Source organism: Epinephelus lanceolatus, chromosome 8 (assembly GCF_041903045.1).
Source record: "Epinephelus lanceolatus isolate andai-2023 chromosome 8, ASM4190304v1, whole genome shotgun sequence".
NCBI lineage: Eukaryota > Metazoa > Chordata > Actinopteri > Perciformes > Serranidae > Epinephelus > Epinephelus lanceolatus.
This window is the reverse complement of record NC_135741.1, coordinates 41,435,297-41,457,459: the sequence shown is the minus strand read 5'-3', so window position 1 is coordinate 41,457,459 and position 22,163 is coordinate 41,435,297. Positions and strand designations below refer to the sequence as shown.

General features: G+C 39.3%; 1 protein-coding gene across 5 annotated transcripts in view; it reads right to left on the bottom strand.

Annotated features, from left to right (window-relative positions):
• The window catches only part of prkcz (protein kinase C, zeta), a 239,706-nt gene that overhangs the window by 87,737 nt on the left and 129,806 nt on the right, over nt 1-22,163 (bottom strand). For all 5 annotated transcript variants that reach the window (XM_033630197.2, XM_033630198.2, XM_078170316.1 and 2 more), the window contains 3 exons: nt 18,507-18,597; nt 14,214-14,269; nt 13,901-14,095 (listed from right to left, as the gene is read on the bottom strand). In XM_033630197.2, coding sequence (XP_033486088.1) covers nt 13,901-14,095; nt 14,214-14,269; nt 18,507-18,597 — 342 coding nt within the window. The remainder of the gene's footprint in view (nt 1-13,900; nt 14,096-14,213; nt 14,270-18,506; nt 18,598-22,163) is intronic.

Sequence of the window (22,163 nt, the reverse complement as noted above, 5' to 3'; positions counted from 1 at the left end):
AGAGACCCCATATTGTGCAATTGATACCAAATTCCTTCTGGTCAACTCATTAGCACTTGAGGAATTTATAATTATGCAGAATACAACACATCTCGTACTGGTCATTTCAGCTCCTTTAGTAGTTTGTAGTCTGTGAGAGCTCTTACAAGCTTCCTTTGATGTCAGGCAATAGACTACTAAAGAGATGAATTATTAAACTAATGTGCATGAATAGAGCCATGAATATATGAATGTCCAATCACAACAGGAGGACTCGATGGTTTCATTACATCCTCTCAGTTAGGAAAAAATTGCATCTGTCTTATGGACTTTAAGTGTTTATATGTGGAGAAAAACAAGAAATGATAAGTTGATGGGGGCAATGGAGGCATGAAGCCTGTGACGTGGTTTATGTTGTCCTGGATTAGTCGTACAGATGTTGGATGGTGCCGTAGCTCTGGACAGTGATCCTCGGTCTGCCTACATGACCCCACTCATTACTCTTTTCTGTATCCTATATTATGTTTTATATTTCATTGCCCTGTAAAGCGCTTTGAATTTCCTTTGTGTATGAAATGTGCTATACAAATAAAGCTGCCTTGCCTTGCCACTGGTTTCTGTTCTTGTTTTGTTTTTTAACAGGAATTATATGTTGAGCAATTGTGCCATCTAGTGAGCACATATGACACAAACACTGCAAAGTCAACAGGATGCAGGACTCATCTGTCCCAACTTTGTCTTTGATTCTGTTGTTTTTACTTCCTTTAAAAGGTTCACTGTATGCAAAACATATTGGAACTAGTTCAGTTACTAGTTTATTCCAATAGTGAACCTGGCAGAGGTGCAGCAGCCTTTAGATCATTTTGTAAAGACGGTAGGTTTCATAGAAGACACCAGTGATTAAAATGCCAAAGGTAACACCTCAGTGTTTCTCTTTTACATTAAAAAATGTAAAGTACTTTTTTTGTTGACTATATAAATAAGAGAAATTAAATTTAAGATTTTTCCTTGTTTGTTGTTGTTTTTTTGTTTGTTTTTTTTAACTAATCAAGATATATAGCAGGAACAATGCATAGGAACCTCAAACCTTGTAAGTAGTAGGTTTTGGCTGACCGGTGTATATACATACATACATACATACATACATATATATATATGTACAGTACAGGCCAAAAGTTTGGACACACCTTCTCATTCAATGCGTTTTCTTTATTTTCATGACTATTTACATTGTAGATTCTCACTGAAGGCATCAAAACTATGAATGAACACATGTGGAGTTATGTACTTAACAAAAAAGGTGAAATAACTGAAAACATGTTTTATATTCTAGTTTCTTCAAAATAGCCACTCTTTGCTCTGATTACTGCTTTGCACACTCTTGGCATTCTCTCCATGAGCTTCAAGAGGTAGTCGCCTGAAATGGTTTTCCAACAGTCTTGAAGGAGTTCCCAGAGGTGTTTAGCACTTGTTGGCCCCTTTGCCTTCACTCTGCGGTCCAGCTCACCCCAAACCATCTCGTTTGGGTTCAGGTCCGGTGACTGTGGAGGCCAGGTCATCTGCCGCAGCACTCCATCACTCTCCTTCTTGGTCAAATAGCCCTTACACAGCCTGGAGGTGTGTTTGGGGTCATTGTCCTGTTGAAAAATAAATGATCGTCCAACTAAACGCAAACCGGATGGGATGGCATGTCGCTGCAGGATGCTGTGGTAGCCATGCTGGTTCAGTGTGCCTTCAATTTTGAATAAATCCCCAACAGTGTCACCAGCAAAACACCCCCACACCATCACACCTCCTCCTCCATGCTTCACAGTGGGAACCAGGCATGTGGAATCCATCCGTTCACCTTTTCTGCGTCTCACAAAGACACGGCGGTTGGAACCAAAGATCTCAAATTTGGACTCATCAGACCAAAGCACAGATTTCCACTGGTCTAATGTCCATTCCTTGTGTTTCTTGGCCCAAACAAATCTCTTCTGCTTGTTGCCTCTCCTTAGCAGTGGTTTCCTAGCAGCTATTTGACCATGAAGGCCTGATTCGCGCAGTCTCCTCTTAACAGTTGTTCTAGAGATGGGTCTGCTGCTAGAACTCTGTGTGGCATTCATCTGGTCTCTGATCTGAGCTGCTGTTAACTTGCCATTTCTGAGGCTGGTGACTCGGATGAACTTATCCTCAGAAGCAGGGGTGACTCTTGGTCTTCCTTTCCTGGGTCGGTCCTCATGTGTGCCAGTTTCGTTGTAGCGCTTGATGGTTTTTGCGACTCCACTTGGGGACACATTTAAAGTTTTTGCAATTTTCCGGACTGACTGACCTTCATTTCTTAAAGTAATGATGGCCACTCGTTTTTCTTTAGTTAGCTGATTGGTTCTTGCCATAATATGAATTTTAACAGTTGTCCAATAGGGCTGTCGGCTGTGTATTAACCTGACTTCTGCACAACACAACTGATGGTCCCAACCCCATTGATAAAGCAAGAAATTCCACTAATTAACCCTGATAAGGCACACCTGTGAAGTGGAAACCATTTCAGGTGACTACCTCTTGAAGCTCATCGAGAGAATGCCAAGAGTGTGCAAAGCAGTAATCAGAGCAAAGGGTGGCTATTTTGAAGAAACTAGAATATAAAACATGTTTTCAGTTATTTCACCTTTTTTTGTTAAGTACATAACTCCACATGTGTTCATTCATAGTTTTGATGCCTTCAGTGAGAATCTACAATGTAAATAGTCATGAAAATAAAGAAAACGCATTGAATGAGAAGGTGTGTCCAAACTTTTGGCCTGTACTGTATATATATATATATATACACATACACATATAGATATAGATATAAAAAACCTTTCTTGTCACCAGATAACGGTTGACAAAAAAGTGTTTACAGCCTAATCAGCAGGCCCAAACAGTATTTTCTATTGTTTTGTTTGGTGATCCAAAATTGAAAATAAATTGTGGAATTCTGCGAAATGTTTTTTTTCCTTGCTCCTAATGTGATAGAATTGTCTTTGAACAAAAATAACCTCATACAATACATTAAAACCTAAAACTACCTCGACCAGGCCAAAAGAACTAACAAAAGATTTTAGAAGAAACTTTGAATCAGAAATTTGACTCAATCATGAATACTTCAATGAAAATTTAAACATTTGTTGGAAAACTCAGTCAACAAAATGTGGGACACATGGCCATTAAAATGGAAGGTTCAATATAGAGCAGCAAAAACAAAAATTATTATTAACAGTAAATCTTTGTTATATTTGTTCTCACTACACCACTAACTTTGATTTTAATGCTAACTGAATACAGCACACGATTGTCACACACATGCACAAGGAGGTGGAGGAGACAGTGACAACATTCTGAGTTTTACAAGCAGCATCTATATTCCTTAAATCTGCAGAAAGTCTGCAGAGTTCTGCTGGTGCAAGTTCTACATGGGCCTGCTAATCAGGCATGACATTATTATAGACTATATCAGGGATACTCAACTTTGCCCAGGGGCCACTTTTGCAAAATGACACGGGGCCAGGGGCCAATAGCAGCCCTGCAAAGGTCAGGTTTATGCAGGGGTGCTTCTAGGATTTGAGGACATTTGGGGCTTAGCCTGGACCTCTGTTGGGGGGTCTGGGGATCCTCCCCTGGCACTTTTTTTTTTGATAAACAAGTTCTATGAAAATGGTTGGGAGGCTACCCAGCACCCTATCATGGGCCAGATTTGGCCCATCGGCCATAAGTTGATTATCACTACTATAGTGTTGTTTCCAATGTTTAGTATTGGGTATGTCCAATATCCTTGTTTATATTTGAAACTAGACTGTATTATAAAATAAAGAAATAATCTCTTTTGCAGTTGTTGCTGCTCTTCATCGCTGTGCAATAATCCAAAATGATTTGATTTATTTCCTGAAGCTTTTGTGCAAAATTAAATAACAAAACTGAAGTGCTCTCTTGGATATTTCATGATTGGTAGTATGGCCAATGAGTTTGACGAAAGTCTAACAGACTTTCACAACAGTCTAAGTTTTGTACTTACGTTTACAGACTGTGCTTTACATGGGAACAATGATCAACTGCTTTGAATGATTCGAGCCTTCATTCAAAATTGAATGTCAGAGCAACAAATGTAATATCAGACTAACACAATGGTTCACAGAGTGGACATAGTGGCATCTCTAAAGCTTATCAACACATCAAGTCTTGTTTATTTAATCTGTACACAAACAGAAAAGTTAAAACAACAGTTTGTGTCTCTAAGAAGAGTTGCACGCTGGAACTGTTTCTTGGCGATCAACAGTTGGTGCAGTGGCTGTGTGTAGCCCCTCCTGTAGTCTTGTTGTTACAGTAAGGTCATCAGGTTTGGTGCCATTGTGTCTGTACAGAGACCAAATCCAAAATCTGAACCCACTGACTGTAAAGTAACTTGCACTATAGCCAGAGACACTGCACTCGCTGCCTCCATCCAATAGGAAAGAGTGGGTGAATGGATAAACAGTTTGAAAAAGTTTCCAGTATGTGAAACCATAAATTGTTGTTTTTACATTTCTGTTTGTGTACAGATTAAACAAACAAGACACAACATGCTAACCGGTGCTGGTAGATGTATTTTTAAAGTTGGACCGAGCCAGGTCCAAAGTAACAAAGTAATAACAGTCTTTATGCTAAGCTAAGCTAACCCTGTCCTGACTCCAGCTCTGTGTGTAACACACACACATGACAAAAAAAAAAACCCAACTAATTTTCTCACTTGTGAAAATGTGGAAAAGTGAGTGAACCGAGCATTTAACAGACTGATTCTAATTTTCCTTTTTCTTGTACACTTGTGAATGAAATGTGTGTGAGCCCTGGGCAAAAAGGAAACACCATGCTCTCCCAGTTACATTCACATTAAAGGGTAAGCTTGGCATTTTCCAACCTGGATAATATTTTCTCATGTTTTGTGTCAAGTTATGTCCAATAAAAGTGTTTGTTTTTGCAACTAACAGATTGTTACTGAAAGAGTTACTTTTTGTTACTTTTAGAGAAACGTTCCTGTATTGGTTTTGATTCTGTCAGCTGCCTGTGGTTTTAAAACTACTTCTCTAACAGACTACAATGTGTAATGATGGGTGATGTTCATCCCACAAGGTTCAGTGTAAGGGTCAATACTGTTTTCAATTCACATAAATGATATTCATCTGTATGCAGATGACACCGTTTTATTGAATTGAATATCTGCAATCATCTTTTGAATCACTGCAACTTCAACTACATACAGTAATCATAAGTTAGCACTAAATTCAGACAAAATCAAAAGGATGCTGTTCACCAAGGCTACTCATATTGAATCTTTCAATATTCATTCTACAAATGGCACATCCATAGAGAGAGTCCCACAGTATCAATACCTTGGTATCTGGCTGAATGACAATTTTTATTTTAAGTACCATATTGACATTCTGACTACCAAACTGAGAACAATACTTGGCGTCTGTACAGAAATAAGCGCTGTTTACCTTTTATACATTGAAAAAGAACAGTGGAATCTGTAATTTTGTCAGTTTTGGATTATGGGGATGTTATACATGGAAAAGCTGTTGCCTCTATACTGAAATTACTGGATACTGTATAACATTCAGCCCTAAGGTTCACAACAGGTGATTCTTACAGCACCCATCAATGCCAACTTTACCTAACTCTCACCTCACAAAATCTTGGTACTTGTTCACAGAATAGGTCATTGCTTCACGCTCCCTTAATCAGAACTGAACTAGGAAGAATGTCATTCTCTTACAGAGCTCCTTACACAAGGAATGATCTGCAAAAGACCTTAAACTTTGACACTCTGCCACACTTATGGCTGTTTCAATGCCTTATTTCAGATCTTGCTCTAAATTAGTGTAAATGCTTTTAACTATACATCTACATCTTAACATGTTTATCATCTTGTATTTCTACTTTTAGCGATCATATATTCCTACTGTTATTTTTATTTTGTATGATTTCATTTCTGTTTTATTTGATATGCATAATGGCTCTTTGTTTGCTTATTGACTGTTTTCAATGTCTTTGTTCATACTCAGCATCACTAAAAATGAGGGTCTACCTCAATTGATTTTCAGAGTCTTAAATAAAGTTTCTTAATAAATGAATTTTTTATTCATCAGTATTCTATGCAATATTGTCGATTACTGTCTGTCAACACACTCGCTAGCGAAAGTGAAAGTAAAAGCCAACCCCAGATTAATCCTTGTTTGGCGTTTCACCTCTATATTTGCATTTTATGGCACTGTGTCTCTTAGATGCTTACAGTCTGTCGCCCCCTTTTAGAAAAAGCCCTGACCTCACCTGAGCGCTGTGGGGGCACATGCCCGGAAACATCCTGAGCACAGAAAATAAGATGAGAAAATACCTGCAGAAAACACACTTCCACACTGAGAGTGGGTCAGAAGTGATGACTGAGAGGGATTACTTCAATATGAGTCTATATATTGTTTACTTGAAAAATCCTGCATATTATATCCTTCACCAGAAACAGTCCTAACATTGCCACTGCCAAACCCACCTGACCCCATTCAAATAAACATAGCATATTTAGAGTCAGCATATTTTCACATCTAACTGGCTGAATTAAAAGTTTATTTCAACCAAACCAGAGCTGCTGATTGTTGGAACAGTGGAAAGACAAACCACCAAACCTTTTTTTCAAGTTTTCTATTTTGTTTCTGTTGACGTTGAATGAAGTGTGTTTTATGATGATAAAATCACTGTTTATTTAAATGTAGTCTAATGGGTTTAGCGATAGCGAATTCAGGGCTGCTTCTGGTTTAACAAAAATAATCTGAGCCTGTCAGTGGCAGAACCAGGCACTTTTATTGGACGTTGTTTTTCTTGAAGAAACGCAAGCCAGTTGCCTACAATATAGCACTTATGATTATCATGAACTGGATGACTGAGTATCTTCACCGACAAACTTTTATTGGACTCAAGTTGATGGTGCAAACATGCCCCAAGGGATTATATTGCAGCCCGTGTTGCTGCTGCTGCTGGCTGCAGTGGTGTCTCTAAATACTGCACCAATTTCAAAAATTGCGGTTCCCATCTTAGTCACTCAGACACAAAAACATGGGAAAATAGGGTCCTAATGGAAAAATATCGAACTTTTCCTTAAATAATACATGTCAGTGATAAGTAGGTCTGCATTTGTCCTGCATTAGTGGTAGTATTATGCAGACTTTTTTTTTTTAAATTAATTTCACATCATGTTCATCTGGTGATTCATCACTGCAAAAAAGATGCTATACCCAGAATTCATCTTTTCATGTGAGTCACCCACTCACTTGTTCCTGCTTCCTCCTAAGCCCCTTTTCTGGTTCATAAGCTCTCCGCCACTTGCCTGTTTTGCCCATTCCTTTCAGAAGCTCCTACCAGAATCTGACTCAGCCATCTTCACTCCCTTTTACTCATTTCTGCTTTCCAGTTTTTTCCATCTCTCCATCTTTCACTGTTCAGTCAAATTTGCAGAAATTCTCTCAAGGTGTTCTTAAGATATTGAACTGACAAGAACAGGACAGATGGAATGAGGGATGGACGGATGGACAGAAAACTATAAAACATACTGCCTCCGGCCATGGCAGAGGCCTTGTGTCCTCTTTGAGTTCCACCCTACACTGCAGTACATAGCAGCTGGTCTCATAGCATCACATCATCTGACGTCTGCAGTACAAACTGGAGGTGGCAAACAGTACGTGAGCCACTCTGGTGGGTGAATGCGATTAAAATTGCTGCTTTTCTGGAGCAGTGACTCATGTTGAAGCTGGGAAATAGGACAGTGGTGTATCCTGATGATGCCTAATGTGGGTTTACATAGAAATCAATACTTGCAGGTGTTTTGATGGGCAATACATTGCACCAGTGTGTGCTTACACAATTTATCCACAAGAATGAACCATCTGGTAATGTCATCTTGTCCCTAATCTATTTCTGAGCAATCCAAAGGAAAAACAATGAAAGCAGCTTTCATTGCAAAGAGGGACAGTTTGCTTTAGACATGCAGAAAGAAAAAGAGGTGTATAAAAAGCTGAAGACAAACGCAACAGTTTTGAATCTCTATCCTCTTCCTGAGAAATCCATTTCTGGAAAGAAATGCAGCATGCAAAGATCACCTTTTTGTTTAAGATATGTATTTACAGACTTAAAAACAGGTTTCTATTTCTTGTCTTTCTTGTTCCTTCTAGTCTTAGAGCATTTTTAGATTTGGCCATCATTCTTCTCATAATAACATCGAACAAGTTAACTGGAAGTGGAAAGACTAGATTAGTCACACATTTTGCACACAAAGAAAATATAGGAGGGAATATTGAAGCTAACAGTAAAATAAGCACCTTTTTTGGTGCTCTTCCTTTCACATTTACCTCCATAAAAAGGGGTTTAGATCATGTGGCTACTAACGTTGGATTTGTTTACAACTTCTCTGATCCTTTGACTGTCTTTTTTAAACTGTTGGACTGTTATGCAGAGATCCAAAGAGTTCCAAATTTCAGCAATTGCTTTGGTGAAAACAATGTTAACAAAATGACTTTTACAAAAACAAGGCTCGAGTCGTAATAAGCCTGAATTACCTTTTAGTATAACATGCCAGTGTGTTGTCAGACACTGGTGCAAAACTTTAAGCCCAGTGACTGCAGAGGTCACATTCCTTCACCACAATCAGCACTCAAAAGATTCCTCAACTTCAGACTAATGCTTTGATAACACATCTACTTAAAAACTGGTGAAAGCAGAGGCACTTTAAGATAAACTGATGTAGCAGGTGTATAAATACAGTAAGTACAGAGCAGCATTCACATCAGGATAGACATAAAATTAGCTTCCAGCTAGATAACGCATTAAATATCATCTATCAAATACTATTTATAAACTTTTATTTGTACTTCACATTGATCAGGCATCACCACCATAAAAACTGAAGTCTGTACTCAAACATGTTGTCAACCAACAAATAAAGTATTCATTCAAGGGGTGTGCCTTATCATCTTGTTCATGATAATACAAGTACAATTTTAATATGATATAAAAAAATTCATATTGTGATACTCACGATATTTTGACTTGTTGACATGTTGATGTCATACTGTTACCCATGGCAACAACAAGCATGGCTGAAAGCGAAATTATAACCAACTCTGTGGTGGCTCCAGAAAGAGGAGCAGCTGTGGAATAAACTGTGGCGTCCTTAGGCCTGGGAGTCCTGGATGTTTCATGAACAGCCCCGGACTTCTCAGACTCTTTTAGCGATTTACCGCTCAGAGGGAACTCATTCAGCGGCTCCTCCTCTGGCAGCAGCACAGTGTCTCTCCCTCTCCTCTCTCACCTTACGCACACGGAAATTGGTGTTGCCAAGTGATTTTGTCATAAACCTTTGGTAATGTAAACCTATGTGACTCTTGTGGCTCGACAAAAAAACTACATATATGTGAATGTGCAATAGTTATGGTAGCATAACAGCCTGTCACAGGTGACAATGTGATGATTAGAGGAGAAATCGCAGAGCATAAAGGTCCAGGTGGAAAACAATAACCAAACAACTCAATCATTTAGGATTTTGTTAAAAGAGAAGTGCCTGTCGGTTTATATATATACAGTACAGGCCAAAAGTTTGGACACACCTTCTCATTCAATGCGTTTTCTTTATTTTCATGACTATTCACATTGTAGATTCTCACTGAAGGCATCAAAACTATGAATGAACACATGTGGAGTTATGTACTTAACAAAAAAGGTGAAATAACTGAAAACATGTTTTATATTCTAGTTTCTTCAAAATAGCCACTCTTTGCTCTGATTACTGCTTTGCACACTCTTGGCATTCTCTCCATGAGCTTCAAGAGGTAGTCACCTGAAATGGTTTTCCAACAGTCTTGAAGGAGTTCCCAGAGGTGTTTAGCACTTGTTGGCCCCTTTGCCTTCACTCTGCGGTCCAGCTCACCCCAAACCATCTCAATTGGGTTCAGGTCCGGTGACTGTGGAGGCCAGGTTATCTGCCGCAGCACTCCATCACTCTCCTTCTTGGTCAAATAGCCCTTACACAGCCTGGAGGTGTGTTTGGGGTCATTGTCCTGTTGAAAAATAAATGATCGTCCAACTAAACGCAAACCGGATGGGATGGCATGTCGCTGCAGGATGCTGTGGTAGCCATGCTGGTTCAGTGTGCCTTCAATTTTGAATAAATCCCCAACAGGGTCACCAGCAAAACACCCCCACACCATCACACCTCCTCCTCCATGCTTCACAGTGGGAACCAGGCATGTGGAATCCATCCGTTCACCTTTTCTGCGTCTCACAAAGACACAGCGTTTGGAACCAAAGATCTCAAATTTGGACTCATCAGACCAAAGCACAGATTTCCACTGGTCTAATGTCCATTCCTTGTGTTTCTTGGCCCAAACAAATCTCTTCTGCTTGTTGCCTCTCCTTAGCAGTGGTTTCCTAGCAGCTATTTGACCATGAAGGCCTGATTGGCGCAGTCTCCTCTTAACAGTTGTTCTAGAGATGGGTCTGCTGCTAGAACTCTGTGTGGCATTCATCTGGTCTCTGATCTGAGCTGCTGTTAACTTGCCATTTCTGAGGCTGGTGACTCGGATGAACTTATCCTCAGAAGCAGAGGTGACTCTTGGTCTTCCTTTCCTGGGTCGGTCCTCATGTGTGCCAGTTTCGTTGTAGCGCTTGATGGTTTTTGCGACTCCACTTGGGGACACATTTAAAGTTTTTGCAATTTTCCGGACTGACTGACCTTCATTTCTTAAAGTAATGATGGCCACTGGTTTTTCTTTAGTTAGCTGATTGGTTCTTGCCATAATATGAATTTTAACAGCTGTCCAATAGGGCTGTCGGCTGTGTATTAACCTGACTTCTGCACAACACAACTGATGGTCCCAACCCCATTGATAAAGCAAGAAATTCCACTAATTAACCCTGATAAGGCACACCTGTGAAGTGGAAACCATTTCAGGTGACTACCTCTTGAAGCTCATGGAGAGAATGCCAAGAGTGTGCAAAGCAGTAATCAGAGCAAAGGGTGGCTATTTTGAAGAAACTAGAATATAAAACATGTTTTCAGTTATTTCACCTTTTTTTGTTAAGTACATAACTCCACATGTGTTCATTCATAGTTTTGATGCCTTCAGTGAGAATCTACAATGTAAATAGTCATGAAAATAAAGAAAACGCATTGAATGAGAAGGTGTGTCCAAACTTTTGGCATGTACTGTATATATATATATATATATATATATATATATATATATATATATATATATATATATATATATATATATATGGTAGATTTTATTTTGGTGAACTATTAATATTGTATACAGATTCTGAATCTCACTCTGAGTTACTGTTGTTGTTTATAAACTAAAATAATAAATAAATAAATAAATAAGAGATCATTTTTGCTTAATTTTTACTGAATATTTGAAGGCAAACTGTTAGGCTAACATGTAAAACTACATCACTTATTTTGTTGCAATTCCATGTTTTTAAATTAACAATAACATACTTTTTTTTTTTTACCAATTTATCACATTGTCAAGGATATCGTTATCACAAAAATACCCTAAAATATCATGATATTATTTTAGGGTCATATCACCCACCCCTAATTCATTCAGTACACCAACCCAGTTGCCAGAAAAAAATATTGGCATTGCACATTCTGCAAACCTCAGATACATTATTTTTGCACATAATCATATAGCAGATATGTTGAAAAATTCTATGTTTCAACAATGCTGTGGTTAAATTGTAATTAGGTTTAGGGACAAAAACCACATAGTTATGGTTAGGAAAAGATCATGTTTTGACTTTAAGTATCCAGTTATGGGGCACAATCCCTGCTGGAAAAGCAACATGATAAAAAACAACTGAAGAACACCCACATTTGGTGGCTAAAAATCAACTGGAGACAGTGATGACCTGCTAAAAAACAACAGGTGTTGTTGTTTGTTGGACTCAAACAATGCTCTGCAGCTTGGCAGGTGTCTCGCCTAGGTGTCACGCCATCAACTATTCCCACAACCTCCAAATGGCAAAGCCAGGTCATCTACTACATCAATTTAAAACAGTTGATATGGCAAGCTACAGATGACACAGGGTGAGAGGTGGGGTACACCCTGGACAGGTTGTCAGACTATCACAGGACTGACACATAGTGACAGACAACCATTCACACTACCTACAGGAAATTTAGAGTCAACAATTAATCAATTAACCTAACATGCATGTTTACATGTCTTTGGGCTGTGGGAGAATGCCAGAGAACATAGAGAAAATCCACGCTGACACAGGGAGAACATGCAAATTCACACAGAACTACCAGGCAGCTGGCAGGTTTGAACTCGGGACCCTTCTGTTGTGAGGCCGTTACATACAAATGTAACGTATCCGCAGTTTGCAGAAACATACAATGCCACCTTTTTTTCTGGGGACTGGGCTAAGTATACACTTGCATTACTGAGTCTTGCTCATCCAATTTTTTAAGGATTATGTGATAAAATAGCTACTGGGTAGCTACTAGGGGTGTAATGGTTTTACAAAATGCATGGTTCGGTTACAGTGGTGTCATGGTTTGGTATGTTTTTAATACAGTGATAAAAATGTAAATGCCAGAGAAATTTCCCTGATTTTTACATCTTTCTTTTTTTTTAAAAAATCTTGTTATTTCAAATTATTTATTTATTAAAACTAACACCAAATTTCTCCTTCAAACAGCTGTCTTTATTCAAGTTTCTCACTAAAATCTACATTTCACAAGATTACCTAAACACGTAATGAGAAGGATTATTTTCCTTTGCCCAATAGTAATTTTAACAGATCTTGAACAGAGCTTGACTGCATCATCATGTAACTCAATACAACCTCCCGTCAGCTGCGGCCACCAGCTGCTTAGAGCAAACCAACTCGCTCCCTTCCTGCTGATTTAACATGGATTTGTTGTTTACAATGTAGCATTATCAGGGAAACAATAGGTGAGTTTATGTGTCGATCGCCATAAAAACGCCCTACAGGGAAGCCGGCTGCTACTAGTCATCTCATGACACCGCAGCAAGAGCCTCTCATTGTGTTCTCATTAATTTAGGTTTGTGGCCATTCGTCTCAACTCCTGCTTTTTAGCCTGCACAAATCTGATGAACAGAAAAACATCAGCCACTGTCATCTTAGTATCTTAGTAACCATGTTACAATGAGCTAGCTTAGCATAGCTGCCACCCAGTGTGTCTCACTGGAGTGAAATGTTCTGGTTTGGGGATGGGAGGGGCAGACAGCATGTTGCTTGTTCCTTCCTGTGGGCTGCCTTGTTGAGAACATTATATTGAACACAGTTTAAGCTATAGATTTTAATTTCCACATGTAATAGTATTAGTTCAATATGTCATTCAGTTTGTATTGTGTACTGAGCTGAAAGCCTGGTACCAAATGGTTCAATACAAATACATGTATTGTTACAGCCCTAGTAGCTACAGGATAACTGAATATTCAAAAAATAAATTAATAGAAAGAGTGTTTGGCATTAGACTCATGAAGCTTCATGAGTGAAGTTGCTTCCAATTTCCCTTTTTGTAATTTTGAGATTGAGTCAAAATTGCACACACAGTGATGACATGCATCAAGTCTCTATTGTTGGTATCTAAATCACATAAACTGAAGGCTAGTTGTCAAGACACCTTGATTTTTCTCATTTTAAAGAAAGAAAAAGCCAGCAAAGACTAGGGCCAGTTTCCACACCATGGTTGTGTAATAACATGTGTACCACACTGATCTGGTTCATAAGTCAGTCTGTCTTGCACAGCACCCACCAACTCTTAGTGTCTTGCACATGACTTTGCACCTGTCCTCCCCTCCCCTGTCTCACATCCTTGACATCCCAGGTGTACTCAGTGTCTCACCTCATCATCGTGGACCAGCTCCTTCTTCACCACCTTCATGGCGTACACCTGCTTGTTTTTCTTTAGCCGAACCAGCAGGACTTTGGCGTAGCTTCCACGGCCGATCACTCGGATCAGGTCGAAGTCACCCAGCCCGAGAGCCAGGCCCGGGGAGAGCTTAATGCCATCGATGCCATCCACTACTGCTTTGATGTCCTGGAGGAGGGTGGAGAGGTCAGAACACTGTGAGTGTATTAAACATACAGTACCTTCACAATAAATATGTTGAGAGAGTGACAAAGTAAATGTTGTAATGATTGAGAGCCTTTCTCACCTCGTTATCTGCATCTTCTGTTTTATCCACTGTACAGTTGTGTGGTAAAAAAGATACTGCAAACAACAGACACAAAGGGCCACTGAGTTATGACCATGTGGAGCCATTTATAATGTGACAAAAACTGAATCTGTACATTTAAGTTTAACATGTTGTTTGTTTGTTTTTTGGCCAGTAGAGGGAGGCAGAGTACAGAGAATCAAGTCCAGCTTCTCCACAGGAAAAACAAACTAAGTCAATCCACAGAGCATATCATTTCAGGGAGCCCCAAACAGACCCCACATCAGCCCGCAGTCTCCTTTTAATGGGATTTACGCCTCTGTTCTGTGGGATCCCATCAGAGAGCAGTAATGTGCTTAGATAACAGTTGAGAGTTACACAGTTACATAAATGATGACAGTGAGTATGAGGTGAAGCAACCAGGGTTTGAAGTGAACCTCTTTAACAAAGTATCTGTTCTATTTATTTGTCTTGGGATTACATCATGTGTACTGTACTGTACATGTAATATACAGTGTAAATAGTGTCTTTATTGGTACCACAAAGGAAATATTTACTGCCATACCCCTTTGTAGATCAATTCACAGCTATTTTTCTGCTAATTTAAACACAAGGGAGCTGCGTGTATGGTTTTTGTATGAAGCTGTCATATGGGTTCCACTGCTGCACTGCTTGAGATGTGAGGAGCAGGTTGTGGATTTGACAACGACATGACAGAAAGCAAATATAAATTAGCGGTGTGTGAAAAAAATAGCTATAGCATAGTATTGTGATAATTTGCGTGGCAATATTGGATCAATACATGGACATCCGGTATTGATTTTTTTTTCCCATGGCATGAATTATTAATATTGCAAATACAAATAATATGTTTGGGAGCCTAACTGAGCCTCGCGTTTGTTCAGGCAGGACATGATGTCAAGCTCAGCTCACATCCCAGCTACATCAGCTGATCTCAAGCAGCCCAATCAATTGATGGATCAGCTGATTGATGGAAGGGAGTCAGCTGACAGATCACATGATTTCTGTCTATGCAACCAATTGGCAAATCACATTCTGAGTGCCCCATTTAAACTGCTTTAGCTTGCCTACTGTTGCCGCTTCCTCTGCAAGCTGCTTTACAACTTGCCTCCACCCCAGCTCCTCCTTTTCATATTGTGTCTGACATGTCTGATCCATGACATTTCTGTTTGTCATTGATGCTAGCTCTGTTCTGTTCCTGGGGGCTCTTTGCTGCTGCTCTTCCTGCCTTAGGCTTTCCATGTAGGTGCATGGAAGGGCAGAGAGGAGTGCTCTCTCCACCTTAGGCTTTCTGTGTAGGCCCAAGGAAAGGCAGAGGGGCCCCAGAACAAAGCCATACTGCCAAATATATTATTACAAATGGAAATAAAGTTTCACTGGCTAAAGTGGTCATGACTGAACTACAATAATAAAATCAGTTGCTTTTTCATTCCACTAGATACATTTTGCTGCAATAAAAATGAGATGAACAGACTGAAAACTTTCTCTTATTGGATAAAAGGGATGTTATTGACAAAGTTTTCCTTTGGGGACTAAATTTACAGTAAAAAAAAAAGGTAATAAATTGTAATTTAAATGGACATTGTGTAACATTTTCAGTTGTTTATTGGCAAAAATTGATGTCTGCATTCATAAATATGTCATCATTGGTGTATTATTACCTCCACCAATAATCTGACTTATTCTTGTAAAAGGAGAATTTCGGATTTGTTTGTACATTGTGCAGGTAAGTCGTCTGGGGGTCCATAATGTTTAGCCATCTTGAGAATACATCCGCCAACAAGGGACATACAGCCCCATCTTCAGCGTTTTCATTGAGAGCCAGGCCAGCGCTGCGTGACTGAGAAGCCAAAGGAGAGGAGCAAGAGGTGCTTTGCTACTACCCCGGCACTACTGCAGCATAACAAAGTCCCACTCTTTGAGCATAATGCAGGATCATGCATATGCAGCATCACGGGAGACGGATTCCTCGTGGCCAAGAAAGCACAAAAAGGAATCAAAAAGACAACATGACCGGCGAATTCATAAAACGAGGGTCAACATCAGGGTAGCCTTTCCCAGGTGGAGAGAGCTGCTGACGGAGAAAGGTAATGCAATCACAGGCCAGCGCCGCTGTCAGCGGCACAGTGACATGAGAAGAGAGATGAGGTGTGTGAGGTTGAGCCACAAGACGTGATTGGTTTGTTTCGATTAACACCCGCCCCAACGTCCTACGTTGTAAACACAGCCAGCATGGTGAGGAGGGGGTTTGTCAACTCGCATCACGTGTGTCTGTGTAGGAGCCTAAATGAATGCTCCATAAAGTATCGGATGACATGGTTTTATCAATGTTACCATAGCTTTTTGGTACACAGAGGCTACCATTGTTGCAATACGCATTTGAAACAGTGAGGCACTACAGAGAGCTATCCATTTGAATGCAATATATGATTTCAACACTAGATGGGAGGAATGTCTATACACTGTGGCTTTAAGCAATTACAATACTCACTATATTGCAAAACATTTAAATTCGCAATAATATTCTATAGTGACTGAAAAATCGTGATAATATGGTTATCATGGGGCCTCTGGTGACACCCCACCCCCTTATATGAGTGCCTACCAAGTTAGGGTCAGTTTCACAAAGATATTTTAGAGTGGTCTGTGATTTAGGCTTGTCTCCGTTTGGATCATAAATTAGTCTAATGCAAGACAGCTTCACAAAAATAATGACTGACCTAAACCCAGAAGGTTAGCCAACTCACCAGCAGGTAAAATCTAAATTAAGAGGCATGTTTGCATGGCAACAATCAATGAGGCCTGTTACAGTTTGCACCAAATGACAAAAAAAAAAAAAAACATGGCTCACAATTAGTGGTTTGTTGACAATGTTCGTAGAGAGAAGGGAAAGAGTGTTTAGACAGCACAGTCATCTGTTGGTAATATACAGCAATTAATAACTATCCTGAGTATGACTGATGAGACCACAGCACTTCTGCTCTCCTACAGGTCTGCACTGCACTCACACTTTATAATACTGGAGGTATTTTGTATTGTTACACTGAATTTCCATTCCCATAAAATGTACTGTGGAATTCTTACAGGCAGCAAACTTTTTCTGCTGGAATGAAGGCCCTGAGAGGTTTTATAATCTGCTGTTTTTGCAGTTCACTAAACTTCACAAAGAGACAAAAATATTCTAGGGATTTTTTGGTTTACTGAGGCGGTCGTAGAGCTTTTATTTTACCACCAGCCACAATCAGTTTTCATTTTTGTCCAGCTCCTTCAATTTCACTGTGCATTGCACTGTTGGACAGTTTGTGTTATTTAAGTTCCCCTGCAAACACATTTCAAAGTACTTACACTAACACTAATATTTTTGGTGGTTTTCCCACATTAAAAATTTAAAAATCTCTGAAAAGGATCAAGACGCACATTAACTCTTTTTCCGCCACTGAGAAATTCTTAGCCTTCTCCAGCACTGGCACAGTACTACTAGTACTGTGTTGTTAAATAACCAAAATCAAACAAATCCTGATGTAGAATAACAACATCTAGACATTAAGGTATGAAAAAATAAACCCAAAGTCTGCAAAATGTCATTATGTTAATGTACACATGATGTGAAAATCTAATGTTGTTAGACATTTAAAATATCATCAACCCTATTTTTATTCCAACCAATTTATAACGTGTGACGGTCTGATGGTGCCTGCTGGGATGGATTTTGGACAGAGAAAGGGAAGTAATGCCAACAATGTCACTTGTGTCGCAGGTGCATGTCCACATACACATTGTCAAAATCAAGTATATACAGTAAGCACTGTCAAGTGTCTAAGTCAAAGAGTCTTTCCTACAAACAGGTATAAAACAATACAGAAAGATATATGAGACATTTTTCATTGTGATGCAACCAGGCAGCCATAGAAATATGCATGAGTTATGTTCAGGTACTGTATCCTGGTAATAGTATCCTTCATTGTGACAGTGGACTTTCCTTTATTAAACTGCTCATCCCTTAGATTAACATTTGCAGCTAACTGGATTCAGAATTGCTTTTTTGCTTTGCATCTCAAACTGCTGCATTACAAATATAACCCTCTATTTACAGTTGCTTCAGCTTATTATCACTCCTCAGGATTCTGTCATCATCACTGTATTCATTGTTCGTAGAGCGACGTTGACGTCTGAAGACCTGAGGCAAAATATTGAGGATTTATCTTGGACATATCAAAAACTGGACCTGATGACATGGCAGCATTCTTCTTGTTAATAAAAAGAAGGTCTTACTTCCATCTGTGTCCTCTGTGTCATCTGGTGGAAGGTCAACTTCTTCACTCTTGGCATCTGAAGGGGGCTCCTGTGATGGCATGGCTGGATCCTGAACAAAGAAATGCAAAACTCCACCTAAATATCCCTGACACATTCGCCCAAATATCCACTGAAATACCCACTCATGGTTTTATGCTGCTGGAGGAGATGAATCATATTTGCAAGGGAAAATCTGTATTTAGAGAGAAGCTCTCAGCTGATCTACAGACATATTGTTGCTCTACACTCTGATGGCTATGTGGGGGTTTTACTAGGAAAGGCATTTCATCGTTTCATCTCAGAAGGCCTCAAAGTCACTTATCTGCCACTGAAGATTTTGGGGTGATGCTGTGATTAAGAGGGGGAATACCAAATGGTCACAGAGGACAGTTAGCTCAGTACCAGAGCTTCACTGATCTTAGTTAAGATTTTGGGCTTAAGGGGCTGAATTTGGGATCTCAGTGTTTGGTCATACGCCTGCTCTTTGATCAAATGGATCGATTACATGGAGCACACTGGTTTGCTGTCACTAAACCTGATGTCTCACTTCAAAAGAATGGGAGGAAAGAAGAGGAGGACGAGATACCAAGACAAACAGGGAGTGTACAGAGAGCTTTATCTGTTTTGTGCATGAATGCATTGACCTCCTTGATCTTTCAGGACGATGTCTGCGCTACTGCAACAGCTTACAGCACTATACAGTACTTTTTTACACATTTATTAGTACAAATGTATGCTGACAGTAGGTATATTTACATGCATTCTAATATTTCACTATTATTCCAAAAATTACGATATTCTGAATTTAATTTTGGTTATGTAAACAGCATATTCTGTTTGAATAAGGCCTTATTCCAAATGTAGCATTTTCTGATTAAGACGTGGGATATGCTGGTATCACTCAGTTGTAGTCTTTGGATATTTATACACTGTATTCAGACTACGCGTCTCAACTGGTGTTTTACCACAGATTGCAACACATGGCCTCTTGCCTGTTTACAGTCAGCTCTGTGCGTTGTCATGGAGACGATGTACACAAACCAGCTAGGCACCAATCCGCAAGGCTGAGGTAAAGATACATGCCCAAAAGAAAAAGCCAGATTTCTATCTGGAAGGAGAAACAAACCTACTTTATAACATTATGAAAGACTTAGATAGCAACATTAAGGATGGGCAAGTACATTATTATCTGTATCTGTTCAACCAATTATCCATGTTTGTACTCAGAATGGGCGGTGTTTAATGCCCCAATCACACAAAGTGTTTTAGCAGCTGGAGGTGGCTTTTTGTAATTGTTATAAACGAGAATGATGCTTTTTGCTCACATTTTTTTTGTTGCAACGCACCTCGCGTTTCTGTGCTCTAGACACCTGCTGTTTTTGCTGGAGTGCTCTGAAATCCTGAAGTTGAAAAAACTTTAACCCAGAGAGGAAAAGCCCTCTCCATGTCATCTCTTTTTTCTTCCTCATCTTTTCTGCCATTGTCTTGCCACAGTTTACAGTTGGTAAACAATGGAGGAGAAACTGGTGGTAGCGGTTGCTGGATACACAGAGCTACACAGCCTGACGATAGATAGCAGGTTGTCAAACTGCCCCCGAGTCATCCTAAAATATGCCTGGAAATGGCCATCATCGAGGTGAAGCTCCTGGACCAACTGGTGGTACTCCCCGTGATCTACCCTCTTTTTTAGGGTCTCATGTACCTACACAGATCTCCGTTTCTCTGTGCCGAACAAACTATTTGCTGACAGCCTCTCACCCTCAACCAGAGCTACAGCAAGTACCCTCTGCCTCTCCATTTTAGGAACTAGTTTCTAATTACTGTGAAAAAAACCCAAAACAAAAAACAAAAAAAAAAACAGTAGATTGAGTATATGGGAAAATTAGGGTAAGGAGGTGATGGGGTGGTTGCCTTGCAACAATAAAAAGGCGCAGTGTATTTTTACTCACAGCATTCAATTTAAAAAAAATTTTAAAAAAAGGCACTGTGGTGCGCCTCACGTTTTGCAACCTGTACAACACTTTCTGTGTGATCGGGGCCTGACTTAACTGCGGGCGTTACTTAAACCAGAAGTGGGTGTGGCCTAACCAGAGTTTGTTACTTTAAGCCTGAAATTGGTATCAGTTGTTATATTTATTATGTATTGGAAATCTATCAAAGAACAGCCTCAGAATTTAGCTTTAGATCATTTTTGATCACAAGAGTAAGAGAGAAATGAGGATGTTCCTTCATCACAAGTACTGATATTGACATATACTACTCAGGTGGTACTTGTAAACAGTTCAACATCTATAGTAGATACTCGTTTCATCAAAGCATTTGGCTCTGACTCTGACTAACAGCTATTTTTGGATATGCACTTATTGTAATGCTGACCTTTTCAAGAAGGTGGCTGACTGAATGACAGAGGGAGGCTGTGTTCGCATGGCCCAAAAAGTTTGCTAAAACTTCAGGCACGAGCAACAGGTGTTCCACTTTTCCACATTTAAACAGGAATATTAGTGGAATATACGGTTTCATTAGCCAAAATAAAATAAAAGTCAACTTGACATTTAAAAAATAACAACAGAACTTTGATTCTATTTTTACTTGTGAAAAGAGGATTTCTATACTGTGATTCGGGTTTGATAGGCAGTTAACCCATCTGTTAACAACCCTGAACGTGATGAAAAATAAATAATTTTAATTTAATACAAGATATGAAAAACATAACAGATGAGGCAAGAAACACAAGCAGTCAGATGATGTGAGAGGCTGAGAGCAGTCTTTGTTTCTTTACAGGTGAGTACTATTGTAAAATAACTGAGTAATGACAGCCAAAACTATAAAATAAGACCCAACTTGAAATAATCACAATTATGCTTGTCTATAGTGATGCATAAAGTAACATTTGAAAGTCATGAACATGTACAGTATAAGTATATAAGACATGATCAACTTGTGCTATTGTCACATAACACCTGGGGAGGGGATGTAACCTTCATTACTCATGTCAATAACATGTAAGAGCCCGGTCTCAGAGAAACAGGTGAAATTGATACAAACACTTATCAATGCATCACAAGTCCGCGGGCACAAAATGTGTTAAAATTACATGCTGGCAACACAAAAACATGCCAGTGAAAAGTCAGGGAGGATCTTTTAATGTGGTAGTCACGCAAACTAAGTATAACGAGCGGAAAATTTGTGTAGAGTGGGCAGGAGGGGTGGTGAATGGGTCAATCAAACATGGACTCAACCTAGGGCTTAGTGATATGGAGAAAATCAACTATCACAAGATTTTTTTTACTACATCCCTCAATTTTGATATTGCGACAGTAGTGTAGGGTTTAATATAAGTGTTTTTACAAAAAGTTAACAAAATGAGAGTTTTTCTACTTAGATACTTTACATAATTACACAAAGTTTACGTCAACTCCATCCCAAACTTAGTTATTTTAACAGAAACCATGATCTTTTCCGTTCAATCCTTCTGAACACGATATCTCAAGAACACCTTAAGGGAATCTCTTCAAAATTGACACAAGTGTCCACTTGGACTTAAGAATAAACTGATTACAATTTTGTGGTCAAGGGTCAAAGGTCAAAGTCAGTGTGACCTCAAAACATTTGTTTCTGGCCAAAACTCAATAATTC